General features: G+C 38.1%; 1 protein-coding gene across 5 annotated transcripts in view; it reads right to left on the bottom strand.

Annotated features, from left to right (window-relative positions):
• The window catches only part of LRRC49 (leucine rich repeat containing 49), a 157,607-nt gene that overhangs the window by 53,661 nt on the left and 87,381 nt on the right, over positions 1-16,565 (bottom strand). For all 5 annotated transcript variants that reach the window (XM_005211301.5, XM_005211300.5, NM_001100343.2 and 2 more), the window contains 1 exon segment: positions 1,770-1,853. In XM_005211301.5, coding sequence (XP_005211358.1) covers positions 1,770-1,853 — 84 coding nt within the window.

The following is a 16,565-nucleotide window of genomic DNA, read 5'->3' as shown; positions in this document are numbered from 1 at the left end:
GAAAACGCAAGCACTTTTCTATACCAACCCCAAAGTTAAGCTTTCTTTAACTCAGTTGTTAAAATCAGATCAACCCCAGGCTGACAAAGAAAATGGGTATTTTCACCGAAGTCAAGAAAAGGGAAGATATAGTTTAAAACAAGAGTGCAATCTGGGGTCAGGTGGGGACCACTGACTGGTTAGAGGGACCAGCAAGGGCTCTAAGTGCCTGTGGGGCAGGAAAAAGAAGAACAAAGGAAAGACAAATATTCTATAAGGCAAAAGAGGGTTCCCCCCCCAGAAAAAATTTATGTTCAAAGATCATGGATGCATCTGGCATATTAGTACAATCACGACTATAGCTAGAGGACAGTCTGTCAAATTTGTGTTAAAGTGATAGTTATTTTAGAAGATGCCAACTTTCAGCTTCTGCCACTTGAGTCTATTCTTTATAAACCAAGCAATACCACACCAGTATATGTCATCACTATCACTTCCATTCATTTTAAAGATTGAAAAGAAAATAGAAAGATAGAAAAGCAACAGGACTAAAGATGGATGTCTATACACCCTTCCTGTCCCTCAGAAACAGCAGTCCCCAACATTTTTGGGTACTGGAGACGAGTTTAATGGAAGACAATCTTTTCATGGACCAGGACGGGGTGCGTGGTTTGGGGAATGTTCAAGTACATTGTATTTATTGTGTGCTTTATTTCTAAATTATTGTACATTGTGATATATAATGAAATAATTATACATCTCATGGAATGCAGGATCAGTGGGAGCTCTAAGTTTGTTTTCCTGCAACCAGACAGTCCCATCTGGGGGTGATGGAAGACACTGACATCTCAACTGAGATGAACAGCTATAAACACAGATGAAGCCTCGGTCGTTCGCCTGCCACTCACCTCCTGCTGTGTGGCCCAGTTCCTACTAGACTGGAGCTGAGAGGACTTGGGACCAAGTTTGTTTTGTTTGTTAATTTAGGAGTAGTTTTCACAAAGTAAAACACACAGATTCAAGTGTACTCTTCGATCAGTTCTGACAAATGCATAAATGTTATCCTGTAACATTTCCATCACCCCAGTAAGTTCTCTTGTTTCCTAAGTTTGCTATATATATCATTGTTATCCCAAAAACCTTTTAAGGACAGTAATATCTGATATGCTAAATCATTTCAAACAAGTTCAAAAAAACCTTTAATTTCTATACTCCTCAAAATCTCTACCACCTCTCTAATGGAGAAGCTAACAGAGATTTTTTTTAATTTAAAAAGCCATCGGATCATTTTGATATTTGGCAAAACTAATACAATTATGTAAAGTTTAAAAATAAAATAAAATTTAAAAAAATAAATAAATAAAAAGCCATCAGTAAAAAATAAACCCATGTAGCAGAGCTTGTTAAAATATATCACTAAAGATGACAGTTTACTACAGTGGTTTCCAAAATGAAATTTAAATGCCAGGAGGATATACAAGGTGATGTACTGGTGTGGAAAGAAGGTTAACTTCTGTTATATATATATACTTTAATCTCTTCCTTTTATAATTTCTCATGTTCGCATTTATTTTATATTGTACATTATATTATATTGTATTTCAGAAGTACAGGATTTTTTATGTTTTAAGGGTGTCTGTTTATTAAAAACACTATCAAAAGGAATGAAAAATTTGCAGTTTGGAAACCACTTTTCTAGCTGATTAGCAAGCTAGCTTCAGTATGTGTGAGTGTGTGTACGTGTGTGTGTGTGTGCACACATACATGAATGTAGACACCAGAGACAATACCTTAAGCAAAGATTGCTTTTGACTTTCCCGCTTCTTCTCTTCCTCTTTTTTGGCTACAACAGATGCCATACGCCTTTCTTCTTCCTAAAAGAAAAATGTAAAAAAGTATTGTTAAGTAGTTAACCTTTTTTGATGCTAAATATCTTCAGTTCTCCAAGTCTGATTTTCTTTGTGAGAGCCATACTACTTGCTAATAGGAAATATGCCCTCAAAGAAAAAGTCAGTGTGTTCCTCTTTATTTTCTTCTTCCAACTTAATTTGAAAAGAAAACTGTGCATTCTTAACTCTACTCCCAACTCTTGATGTGAGATAAACCTAAATAATACAAGAAAAAGACTGAGAAGAGAAAGAAGAAAGGGAGAGCAGGGGGCTTCCCTGGTGGCTCAGTGGTAAAGAATTCACCTGCTAATGCAGGAGACATGGGTTACGGTTCAATCCCTGGTCCAGGAAGATTCCACATGTCATGAAGCAACTAAGCCCGTGTGCCACAACTATCGAGCTTGTGCTCTAAAGCCTGGGAAACGCAACTATCGAACCTACGTGCCACCACGACCGAAGCCTGCATGCCCTAAAGCCCACGCTCCGCAACAAGAGCAGCCACTGCAATGAGAAGCCCGTGCACCGCAACTGAGTGCCCCCACTCACACAACTAGAGAAAGCCACGCACAGCAGCCAAGACCCTGCACAATCAGACATAAATTAATAAGATTATAACAAAAGGGAGTGCGATGCAGGACTGTATAACTTTTCTTTGTACTGTAGTTTTACATGGAGATTTTTAATAAAGTTTTTATCATGAAGATGAAAATCATGCTTCTAACAATCTATTTAATTTATTGTTGCAAAGCAGAGTTTTTTTTAAATGACAATACAATTGTGAAAGCTTTTAAAAAATTTCTATGGATATTAATAAATTATTCTCCATTAATATCATTACTTTGTTTTTAAGTTGATTTGGCCAGTCTAATTTCTTCCATTCTAAAAACTATGAAACTTTACTGTAATAACATTACAGTTTAGAAAAACTTTTAAAAAGTAGTCATAATCCCAAAACCCTAACTCAAATATCATAATTTTTCCATCACATTATGATATTCACTATAAACAAATTTTTAAATGTTGCAATCTGCATATACAATCTGGATCATGATTTTTCACCCTAAGGATTGGAAAATTTTTAATAAAGTAAATTATAGGCATGTAACTCATAATTTTAATATCAAAAGATTTGATATTAAAATGATGTCATAATTTGAGAAAACAATTTCTTCATGAAAGACAAACTTGAAAATATCTTCAGAGACAGAAAACTATAAAAAGTAATTCAGTACATTTGAAGGAGAACATTTTCAGAAATACAATTTACAAAACCTAAATTAAAAATTTAATGGAAGTGAGTTGAAGAGTAGAATGCTCTCATACCACCCTATAATTGCCAGTCACAGCCCTTAACCTCTTTCATTTAAATTATCTCTGGTACTATCTCTTCTCTTTCCTGCAAATAGATAGCTCCATGAAGGTATGGACCATATCAGCTACCCAGCACATAGTAGATATGCAGTAAATATATATTCAAAGAATGAATTATTAAATGTACATCTCTATGACTGTGACTGTGTAAGTTCCTCAGTTGTGTCTGACTCTTTGTGACCCCATGAACTGTAGCCTGCCAGGCTCTTCTGTCCATGGGATTCTCCAGGCAAGAATACTGGAGTGAGTTGCCATTCCCTTCTCCAGGGGATCTTCCCAACCCAGGGATCAAATTCAGGTCTCCTGATTTGCAGGCAGATCTGAGCCACTGGCTCCTGATCTGAGCCACAGGGAAGCCCACAACTGTTCAATAATTTCCTAAAACTGAAACCATTAAATCAAATGGTAGACATATTTCTAGGGCTTTTGCTGTGTTTGCAAAAGTACTCCATAAGTGTAGTACTAATTTATATTTCTACCAGAAGTTAACACTTGATTTAAAATATAATGGATAGTCACAAGAGTTGTTCACCAAATATTCCTATGTCTTCTTACATCCTGGCCATATAGTCAGATGGCACTTCATGTCCTCTTAAAGTCAGGTGTGGTCATGTGAATTGCTTTGGCCAATGTCGTATGGACAAAAGTGATATGTGTTACTTCTGGGTAGAAAATTTCAAAGACAATGTATGATATAGCTATTTCCTCTCTCACTGCTGGTACAGAATTTGCAAAGCTCCAAAGGATGGGCACTTTGAAGGCCTTGGTCGTGGAATGAGGACAACACAGAGTAAAGTTCTCAGACCACATAAAATGGACAGACTGACAGCATGAGCATGAAATAAGCTTTGTTGGTTTAATCCACTGAGATTAGAGAAGTTGTTACTGTAAGATGGAGAAGCTCTAAACAGCAAAAACAAGACCTGGAGCTGAACTCCTTATTGCAAAATTCAGCCTTAAACTGAAGAAAGTAGGGAAAACCACAAGACTTTTCAGATATGATCTAAATCAAATCCCTTATAATTATACAGTAGAGGTGACAAATAAATTCAAAGGATTAGATTTGGTAGACAGAATGCCTGAAGAACTATGGACAGAGGTTTGTAACATTGTATAGGAAGAAAAGAAATGCAAGAAGGCAAACTGGTTGTCTGAGGAGGCCTTACAAATAGCTGAGAAAAGAAGAGAGGCAAAAGCCAAAGGAGAAAGGGAAAGATATAGCCAAGTGAATGCGGAGATTCAGAGAATAGCAAGGAGAGATAAGAAAGCCTTCTTAAGTGAACAATGCAAAAAAATAGAGGAAAACAATAGAATGGGAAAGACTAGAGATCTTGTCAAAAATATTAGAGATACCAAGAGAACATTTCATGCAAAGATGGGCACAATAAAGAACAGAAACAGCAAAGACCTAACAGAAGTAAAAGAGATTAAGAAGTGGCAAGAATATACAGAAGAGCTATAGAAGAAAGGTCTTAATGACCCAGATAACCACAATGGTGTGGTCACTCACCTAGAGCCAGACATCCTGGAGTGTGAAGTTAAGTGAGCCTTAGGAACAATTACTATGAACAAAGCTAGTGGAGGTGATAGAATTCCAGGTGAGCTATTTCAAATGCTAAAAGTTGATGCTGTGAAAGTGCTGCATTCAATATGCTAGCAAATTTGGAAAACTCAGCAGTGGCCACAGGACTGGAAAAGGTCAGTTTTCATTCCAATCCCAGAGAAGGGCAAGGCCAATGAATGTTCAAACTACCATGTGATTGTGGTCATTTCACATGCTATCAAAGTAATGTTCAAAATCCTTCAAGCTAGGCTTCAGTGGTATTTAAACCGAGAACTTCCAGATGTTCAAGCTGGATTTAGAAAAGGCAGAGGAACTAGAGATCAAATTGCCAACATCTGTTGGATCATATAAAAAACAAAGGAATTCCAAAAACATATCTACTTCTGCTTCATTGACTACGCTAAAGTCTTTGACTGTGTGGATCACAACAAACTTCAAAATTCTTAAAGAGATGGGAATACCAGACCTTTTTACCTGTCTCCTGAGAAACTTGTATGCAGGTCAAGAAGCAACAGTTAGAACTGGACATGGAACAACTGACTGTTTCAAAATTGGGAAAGGAGTACATCAAGGCTACATTTTGTCACCCTGCTTTTTTAACTTCTGTGCAAAATGCCAGGCTGGATGACTCACAAGCTGAAATCAAGATTGCTGGGAGAAATATCGACAACCTCAGATACGCAGATTATACCACCCTCATAGCAGAAAGTGAAGAGGAACTAAAGAGCCTCTGGTGAAGGTGGAAGAGGATACTGAAAAAGCTCTCAACATTCAAAAAAATGAAGATCATGGCATCTGGTCCCATCACTTCATGGCAAACAGATGGGGAAATAGTGAAAACAGTGACAGATTTTATTTTCTTGGGCTCTAAAATCACTATGGACAGTGACTGCAGCCATGAAATTAAAAGACACTTACTCATTGGAAGAAAAGTTATGACAAACATAGACAGTATATTAAAAACTAGAGACTCCTTTTGCCCTCATAGGTCTGTGTAGTCAAAGCTCTGGTTTTTCCAGTAGGCATGTATAGATGTGAGAGTTGAACCATAAAGAAGACTGAGTGCTGAAGAATTGATGCCTTTGATCTGTGGTGCTGGAGAAGATTCTTGAGAGTCCCTTGGACAGTAAGGAGATCAAACCAGTCAATCCTAGAGGAAATCAGTCCTGAATATTCATTGGAAGGACTGATGATGAAAATGAATCTCCAATACCTTGGCCACCTGATGTGAAGAGCTGACTTACTGGAAAAGACCCTGATGCTGGGAAAGATTGAGGGCAAGAGGAGAAGGAGGTGGCAAAGGATGAGATGCTTAGATAACATCACTGACTCAATGGACATGAGTTTGAGCAAACTCCAGGTGATAGTGAAGGACAGGTAAGCCTGGTGTGCTGTGGTCCATGGGGTCGCAAAGAGTCAGATACAACTCAGTGACTGAACAACAACAGCCTAGAGCATCCTGATCAGTATATACATTAGAATTAGAATTAAGGAAAGTCAAAGAGGCACAAAAATGTATTCTAGGGTGTGAGCCATTATAAATGCTCCTGAAAACAAAGGACTTAGACTAAAGAAGTAAATAAAAAATACACAAAGCAAACTATCTCCGAGTTAAAAAGGTAATCAGAAATACATCCACTGGAGGACTCAAATTTTAAAAATGAGGAAATGAACAATGAGAAGTTTAGTAACTTATACAAGGTCAAAGCCAGGATCAGAACCAGGGTTCATTGGTGAGAAATGGGGTTTGCATTTTTATAATCAGGATATATTTATATGTGTTTTACTGGCTTTAGACAGATGAAAAAAGTGAGGTCAAAATTTAGCAGTAATCTGCCATACAATTTAGTTCTTTAAAAGGGAATGAAAATTTATGTGATTTTTGGTGAATTTAAAGTATATTTGACAATATGGAAAACAGTTGTTCTTAATGTTTAAAGGCTGAACAGAGGTAATGAGGAGAAATAAACTAAATAAGAAATTCAGAACCTTGGTTCCTAGTTTCATAAAATAGCTGAATTAATAACCACATTAAACTCTTTTGTTCAGTAGATGTTGATTTAGTACCTATTAAGTATAACCTGTTTCAGAAAAAAACTTAAAAAGAACAAAATATATTGATGGTCAATTGTTGACTCGTGTATTGAATGTGAACTAGAAACAGATTGGTTATTCAAAGAGCCAATTTTAAGCAGTACTGGAAACTGTATGGGTCACGTACTATACATACTTAATGGATGATTTCATTAGATTTGCAAAAAGAATCTGAGCTTCTATTAAAGGCAGGAGGACTTTAAAAGGAAAGTTAACCCAGGAAAACTGGATAGATGCCAAATCAATTCAAATATTCAATGTTTTAAAAATGTATAAATATGATGACTGTATTTCAGCCCAAATAATTACAGAGTAACTAAAGTTAGAAACAAAAATAAACCCCTCTAATTGTAAAGATAAGCTATAAACCTGTTGGTAAGAAGGAAAAAAATTGTAAAATTCAGGCATCTTCATGATAATAATCCAATTTCTGTGACAAAAACCATATCCTTTATGTAGCAAAAGAAAGAGATCTACCTGGCCTGAAAATAGACATACACTTTCCTCATTACTGTGGTTTGTCATGAAGACCCAATACAGAAACAGGTTTAAATTAATTAAGAAGCATAGTGATTTAACAGAGAAAGAAATGGCAACCCACTCCAGTATTCTTGCCTAGAGAATCCCATGGACAGAGGAGCCTGGTGGGCTGCCGTCTGCGGGGTCACACAGAGTTGGACACGACTGAAGCGACTTAGCAGCAGCTAAGCAGTGATTTAATAGGTATTTAATAACTTACATTATACACTCTTAGCAGACTTCTAAGGCTCTAAAACAATGAATTTATTACATGAGAAGACATTTTGCTGCAAAATAAATAATAGCAGTCCTAATATAATCAGCAATTTATTATGTGGAATTTTAAAAACAATGGCAATGTGGGTTTTTTAACCATATACTTTAAATAGTTATTCAAGACATTGTTTTCCTTGACTATACTAAATATTAAAACAGACTAAAATTACAGAGCTTTTGTCTAGAGGAGAATGTTCTTTATTTTTCTTTCAATCTTTTTTTCTTAACAGAGAAAACAGATGTTTCCAGGGTCATAGTTAATGTCAGAATGAAGATTAGAAGCTATATCACTTGACTTCTACTGGCCCATGGATAATAGTCATATTATACATTCAGTTCAGTTCAGTTCAGTCGCTCAGTCGTGTCCAACTCTTTGTGACCCCATGGACTGCAGTACGCCAGACTTCCCTGTCCATCACCAACGCCTGGAGCCTACTCAAACTCATGTCCATTGAGTCGGTGATGCCATCCAACTATGTCATCCTGTGTCATCCCCTTCTCCTCCTGCCTTCAATCTTTCCCAGCATCAGGGTCTTTTTCAATTGGTTGGTTCTTTACATCAGGTGGCCAAAGTAATGTAGTTTCAGCTTCAGCATCAGTCCTTCCAATGATTATTCAGGACTGATTTCCTTCAGGATGAACTGGTTGGATCTCCTTGTAGTCCAAGGGACTCTCAAGAGTCTTCTCCAACAATACAGTTCAAAAGCATCAATTCTTAGGTGCTCAGCGTTCTTTATAGTCCAACTCTCACATCCATCCATATATGACTACTGGAAAAACTATAGCTTTGACTAGACTGACTTTTGTTGGTAAAGTAATGTCCCTGCTTTTTAATATGCTGTCTAGGTTGGTCATAGCCTTTCTTCCAAGGAGCAAGCTTCTTCTAATTTCATGGCTGCTGTCACCATCTGCAGTGATTTTGGAGCCCAAGAAAATAAAGTCTCACTGTTTCCATTGTTTCCCCATCTATTTGTCATGAAGTGATGGGACCGGATGCTGTGATCTTAGTTTTCAGAATGTTGAGCTTTATGCCAACTTTCTCACTCTCCTCTTTCACTTTCATCAAGAGGCTCTTTAGTTCTTCTTCACTTTCTGCCATAAGGGTGGTGTCATCTGCATATCTGAGATTATAGATATTTCTCCTGACAATCTTCATTTCAGCTTGTGTTTCATCCAGCCCGGCATTTTGCATGATGTATGCTACATATAAGTTAAATAAGCAGGATTTCAATATACAGCCTTGATGTACTCCTTTCCTGATTTGGAACCAGTCTATTGTTCCATATCTAGTTCTGTTGCTTCCTGACCTGCATACAGATTTCTCAGGAGGCAGGTCAGGTGGCCTGGTATTCCCATCTCTTTGAAGAATTTTCCAGTTTGTTGCGATCCACACAGTCAAAGCTTTGGCATAGTCAATAAAGCAGAAGTAGATGTTTTTCTGGAACTCTCTTGCTTTTTCAATGATCCAAAGGATACTGGCAATTTGATATCTGGTTCCTCTGTCTTTTCTAAATGCAGTTCAAGCTGGAACATCTGGAAGTTCCTGGTTCATGTACTGTTGAAGCCTGGCTTGGAGAATTTGTAGAATTACTTTGCTAGTGTGTGAGATGAGTGCAATTGTGCGGTAGTCTGAACATTCTTTGGCATTGCCTTTCTTTGAGATTGGAATGAAAACTGACCTTTTCTAGTCCTGTGGCCACTGCTGAGTTTTCCAAATGTGCTGGCATATTGAGTGCAGCTCTTTCACAGCATCATCTTCTAGGATTTGAAATAGCTCAACTGGAATTCCATCACTTCCACTAGTTTTGTTCATAGTGATGCTTCCCTCCTCCATCTTGTTTGCAACCCCCATACTACACATTAGGGGAGAAAAAGCCAGAACAGGATAGGTTATACCACCATAATAACTTTAAAACTCACACTGGCTTACAATAAGAAAAGTTTGTTTCTTAATCATGCAAAGAACACCCCAACTGTTCTCCATGTAGTAGGCTAAGTGTTCCTAGGTATGACTTGATGGCATCTTTGACTCAATATATGCTTTCACAATGACCATCACATGGGAGAAAAGCCCAGAAAATTGCACTTTGGCCTTTAAATGCTTCTGTCTGAAAATTATGTACATTACTTCTGCTCACATTTCACTGACCAAAGCAAGGTGCATGACCACGTTTAACTCCATGGGAAAGGGAAATACCATCTTTCCACCTGGAAGACGTAAGAACACACTGGGGGCATTAGTCATGGCTACCACAACAGGACACTCACTTCCACCTCGGACAGGCTGCCTCATGTTTTGGAGAACAAATTGTAAACAAGTTCATATGAAGCCAAATACATGTGAGTTTGAGGTGGAAACTTTAGATACTGTGTCTACTTCAGAATTGTGAGAATAGCTCCTGCATTCACAAAATACTGCCTTGGAAATAAAAAATTCTGGGAGGTGGAATTTTCTATACAATGGTCCTTGTTCTAGTCCTTCAAAATGTGTCTATTTTAGAACTGCCATATGACCCAGCAATCTCACTGCTGGGCATACACTGAGGAAACCAGAATTGAAAGAGACACATGTAACCCCAATGCTCATCACAGCACTGTTTATAATAGCTGGGACATGGAAGCAACCTTGATGTCCATCAGCAGACGAATGGATAAGAAAGCTGTGGTACATATACACAATGGAATATTACTCAGCTATTAAAAAGAATACATTTGAATCAGTACTAATGAGGTGGATGAAACTGGAGCCTATTATACAGAGTGAAGTAAGTCAGAAAGAAAAACACCAATACAGTATACTAACGCATATATATGGAATTTAGAAAGATGGTAACGATGACCCTATATGTGAGACAGCAAAAGAGACACAGATGTAAAGAACAGACTTTTGGACTCTGTGGGAGAAGGTGAAGGTGGGACAATTTGAGAGAAGAGCATTGAAACATGTATATTACCACATGTGAAATAGATTGCCAGTCCAGGTTCAATGCATGAGACAAGGCACTCAGGGTCGGTGCACTGGGATGACCCAGAGGGATGGGATGGGGAGGGAGGTGGGAGGGGAGTTCAGGATGGGGAACACATGTACACCCATGGCTGATTCATGTCAATGTATGGCAAAAATCACCACAATATTGTAAAGTAATTAGCCTCCAATTAAAATAAATTAATTTTTAAAAATGTGTCTATTCCTTCCTTTTTTGTACAGTCATAAAAATATTTGAAGACTACGGTAACATCTTCTTTGTCAATGAATTGTGCTAGGTTTTCTGGAAATGTTTGTTTGCAATCATCTTTCTAAAACTAATAGTTCAGGTATAATTTAACAAAGAAAAAATGGGACTATTGTCCATTTTTCTAAATTCTCTATTTCTATAAATGAATATTGTTTTAAGGCATATTAACTTTGAACAATCATATTTCATAATTAACTCAATTTGGACTTATCAATTTCAACGCAAGTCTTTTTCACACATGCTAATTCTCTTTCCCCCAACTCTGCATTTGGCTGAGAACTGTCATGTTTGTTGTTAAGAAGTTAAGTCTAGAATTTTCAATTTATCTATTTTTCATCTTGTGAAATTCTGCTTCTATTTATAGATTAGAAGTTGGAAAAGTTTTTATACAAAGAGCCAGATAGCAAATATCTAAAGCTTTGTGATCCATATAAAATCTCCAGCACATATTCTTTTTCACAGTGTTTCACAAATATAAAAACCATTCACAGCTTGAGAGCTATGAAAACAAACAAAACAAAAAAAAACCAAACAAAAAACAGGCTGTGGGATGGATTTGGCTCACAGGCTGTAGTTTGCCAAACCTTGTTTTAGATTATTGAGCTTCTTTTGGATTCTGATTTGATCAACTGGTATATCAGGATTTCTAACTTCCCTAGTTTGTCATTTATATATTTTATTAGAATAATATAATGCTCTCAATTAGTCAATACTTAAACATGTTTAAGAGAATGAGACTGAGCAAAAAGCCTCACAACACCCCAGTACAGATTTCTCTGCAGATTGGCCATTAATCCATTAATTTCTGTTCTGTAGGTATAACTGAATCACAAATCCACTTAACTATGTTGTCATACAGTGGAGGTGAGAAATAGATTTAAGGGCCTAGATCTGATAGATAGAGTGCCTGATGAACTATAGAATGAGGTTCGTGACATTGTACAGGAGATAGGGATCAAGACCATTCCCATAGAAAAGAAATGCAAAAAAGCAAAATGGCTGTCTGAGGAGGCCTTACAAATAGCTGTGAAAAGAAGAGAAGTGAAAAGCAAAGGAGAAAAGGAAAGATAAAAACATCTGAATGCAGAGTTCCAAAGAATAGCAAGAAGAGATAAGAAAGCCTTCTTCAGCGATCAATGCAAAGAAATAGAGGAAAACAACAGAATGGGAAAGACTAGGGATCTCTTCAAGAAAATCAGAGATACCAAAGGAACATTTCATGCAAAGATGAGCTTGATAAAGGACAGAAATGGTATGGACCTAACAGAAGCAGAAGATATTAAGAAGAGATGGCAAGAATACAAAAGATCTTCACGACCCAGATAATCACGATGGTGTGATCACTCACCTAGAGCCAGACATCCTGGAATGTGAAGTCAAGTGGGCCTTAGGAAGCATCACTATGAACAAAGCTAGTGGAGGTGATGGAATTCCAGTTGAGCTATTCCAAATCCTGAAAGATGATGCTGTGAAAGTGCTGCACTCAATATGCCAGCAAATTTGGAAAACTCAGCAGTGGCCACAGGACTGGAAAAGGTCAGTTTTCATTCCAATCCCAAAGAAAGGCAATGCCAAAGAATGCTCAAACTACTGCACAATTGCACTCATCTCACATGCTAGTAAAGTAATGCTCAAAATTCTCCAAGCCAGGCTTCAGCAATACGTGAACCGTGAACTTCCTGATGTTCAAGCTGGTTTTAGAAAAGGCAGAGGAACCAGAGATCAAATTGCCAACATCTGCTGGATCATCAAAAAAGCAAGAGAGTTCCAGAAAAACACCTATTTCTGCTTTATTGACTATGCCAAAGCCTTTGACTGTGTGGATCACAATAAACTGTGGAAAATTCTTCAAGAGATGGGAATACCAGACCACCTGACATGCCTCCTGAGAAATTTGTATGCAGGTCAGGAAGCAACAGTTAGAACTGGACATGGAACAACAGACTGGTTCCAAATAGGAAAAGGAGTTCGTCAAGGCTGTATATTGTCACCCTGTTTATTTAACTTATATGCAGAGTACATCATGAGAAATGCTGGGCTGGAAGAAACACAAGCTGGAATCAAGATTGCCTGGAGAAATATCAATAACCTCAGATATGCAGATGACACCACCCTTATGGCAGAAAGTGAAGAGGAACTAAAAGCCTCTTGATGAAGGTGAAAGTGGAGAGTGAAAAAGTTGGCTTAAAGCTCAATATTCAGAAAACGAAGATCATGGCATCCAGTCCTACCACTTCATGGGAAATAGATGGGGAAACAGTGGAAACAGTGTCAGACTTTATTTTTCTGGGCTCCAAAATCACTGCAGATTATGACTGCAGCATGAAGTTAAAAGACGCTTACTCCTTGGAAGGAAAGTTATGACCAACCTAGATAGCATATTCAAAAGCAGAGACATTACTTTGCCAACAAACATCCGTCTAGTCAAGGCTATGGTTTTTCCTGTGGTCATGTATGGATGTGAGAGTTGGACTGTGAAGAAAGCTGAGCGCTGAAGAATTGATGCTTTTGAACTGTGGTGTTGGAGAAGACTCTTGAGAGTCCCTTGGACTGCAAGGAGATCCAACCAGTCCATTCTGAAGGAGATCGGCCCTGGGATTTCTTTGGAAGGAATGATGCTAAAGCTGAAACTCCAGTACTCTGGCCACCTCATGTGATGAGTTGACTCATTGGAAAAGACTCTGATGCTGGGAGGGATTGGGGGCAGGAGGAGAAGGGGACGACAGAGGATGAGATGGCTGGATGGCATCACTGACTCGATGGACATGAGTCTGAGTGAACTCCGGGAGTTGGTGATGGACAGGGAGGCCTGGCGTGCTGGGATTCATGGGGTCGCAAAGAGTCAGACACGACTGAGTGACTGATCTGATCTGATCTGATGTTGTCATACAATTTACTCAATGTGCTATCATAAAAGACTTCACTCAGTGTTCGCTTAGATACCAAAACACTGCTCTCTATAGTATTCATCTGAGAAGGTCTACTTATGATATCTAAAATAGTAACCTAATTTTGTCTGGCACAAATTATTTTTAGTGAACTAATAATGCCTCCTTGTGATCAATTCCTTAAGTACTAACAAATCATCTAAATAATCCAATTTAGATTTCTTTCATAACCTACATTCAAGTTTATTCTCATAATTTGCCACAATATTTTTTCTATCCAAGATAAAAAGAGAGATTAGTTTATCTTACCTTTTAGCTACTCTACTATTCTACACTGCTTTCAGATGTAACTTTCAAAGGCCTAGCAACTTATTCACTACATTTATTCACGGCTCTAGATCAAAGATTGGCAAATTCTAGCCCACAGATCAAATGCAGCATGCCATCTGTTTCCGTAAATAAAGTTTTATTGGAACACAGCCATGCTCACTTTTATGTATTGTTCATGCCTGCTTTTACTTTACAATGAGAGAGTTGAATAGCTTTCAACACAGACTGTATATCCCCCGAAGCCTAAAATATTTACTGTGAGGCCCTTTAGGCTATGTGCTCAGTTGTGTCAGACTCTTTGTGGCCCCACGGACTGTAGCCCGCCAGCGCTTCTCTGTCCATGAAATTTTTCTTTCATGTCAAGAATACTAGAGCGCGTTGCCATTTCCTACTTCAGGGGATCTTCCTGACCTAGGGATTAAAACTGCATCTCTTAGTCTCCTGCATCGGCAGGCAGATTCTTTACCACTAGTGCCACCTGGGAATCCCCATAACGACCTTTAGCCCCTAATAGGTCTGGATTCAAACTTTTTATTCACCTATCCAAGGCTTTATTTTCACTTTATTAATATCTATTTCTTCTCTTTACTGACTAAAAGTCATTCTTCCTAACAGAGATAAGAAAAGCAAAATAGGAATAGAGGCCAGCAACTCACATTATCTTGAGATACCATATTACCTCTTGCCATTCCTCTAGATCAGACCCCCTAGAAGCTCTTATCCTGACTAACCCTGCTTCTCATCTTATCACTCATCCTATCTTTCCCAATGTGTCCTCTGGGCTGCTACTCAGACAACCTTTTCAATAGGCAAATCCAATTTAGGTATCTTAAACTCTTCAAGAGTTTCCTACTATATTCAACACAAAAATCTAAACTCTTTCTTATGGCCTAAAACACCCTCTTCATGACTCAGCTTTTACTGGTCATGCATCCTTTTCCGGCTCCTCTTCTCACCTATGAACACTCAGTGCTCAGCCATGTTGAACCACTCTGAGTTGCTACATCCTCACACCCATCCTCACACACGCATTGTGCGTGCCTTCTCTCTCTCCAGAATACTTTCATACTGATATATTCTTCTTTGTCTCTGGCCCTCTTCAAGTCTCAAGTCAAGTATTTTCTCCTTTGGGATTTTTTTCTATTTCTCCAGTATACATAGGACAGCCTTGCTCTTTGATATCATGGTGCTGTGTGTGTGTGTGTGTGTGTGTGTGTGTGTGTGTATAAACATACACATATCTATTTATCAATCAATTTTATCTAACTAGTTTGTCACTTTGCATTATAATCTGGCTGCATGCCTGCCTTGTACTTGACTGTAAGTAACTTGAGGCTGTTAATTACAATTCTGATCTTGTCATCTCTAGAGTCTAATACACACCCTAGAGCAGAAATTCCAAGGTGCCTAAGACTGTCTTAGGAATTTTTCCATGGTACCACTAGGTCAGAAAAAATATGTTAAAGCTCTGTTTATTAAGTAGTTAGTAAACAACAAGATTCATGTTCTAGCAACTTAGTGAAAGTCGCTTAGTCATGCCCGACTCTTTGCAACCCCAATGGAGTACACAGTCCATTGGATTTTCCAGGCCAGAATACTGGAGTGGGTAGCCATTCCCTTCCTCCAGGGGATCTTCCCAACGCAGGGATCAAACCTAGGTCTCCCACATTGCAGGCAGATTCTTTATCAGCTGAGCCACCAGGGAATCATTTCCAAAATAATAATTTAAGTTAAATAAAAAATACCATTCTTGAATAACCATAAAAACTTACTAATGAAATGTGTGTATCTGTAAGGCATTACACAGCTTCTCAAATATGAGAATTAGATTGGATACTGTCACCCTCATTTCCTGCTCTACAGTGATTTTAGTATTTGTTTTCATCACAACGGTCACTGAAAGGCAGCTTGGCCAGGATATAATGCCATAGAGAGAAATACATTGTGACCGATGGTAAACTACCTTAAGCTAAGTTTTCTCAGGGTCTCACAGATATCAAATCTCATTGCCTTTTGCTTGAAAATTAAAAATTCTCCACAACACCCCTGCGAGTTCACTGCAGTATCTTTGGCACACTCTTTGGGGACCCAGAGCCACAGTACACACAAGTTCATGAGGTATCTATGTAATCCACTCCAGCTAGAAAACAGTAGCTATAGAACTGGCATCAATAAAATTTTCCAGCCAGATGGTAAATATTTCAGGGTCATAGGCTATATAGTTTCTTTAACAACTACTCAATTATGCCAGTGTAGCCTTAAAGCAGATATAAACACATAAGTGAGTGGACATGATTGTGTTCTAATATAACTTTATTTACAAAAACAGGTGGCCCGCTCATGGGCTAGTGTTTGTCAATACTAGCCCAGGTTGAAAAATTTATAGAAAGTCTTTTACAAGGTATATTCTTTACAAATT

The sequence above is a fragment of the Bos taurus genome, chromosome 10, assembly GCF_002263795.3.
Source record: "Bos taurus isolate L1 Dominette 01449 registration number 42190680 breed Hereford chromosome 10, ARS-UCD2.0, whole genome shotgun sequence".
Taxonomy (NCBI): domain Eukaryota; kingdom Metazoa; phylum Chordata; class Mammalia; order Artiodactyla; family Bovidae; genus Bos; species Bos taurus.
The sequence above is the reverse complement of the archived record's forward strand: the minus strand, read 5'-3'. Positions and strand labels throughout refer to the sequence as shown.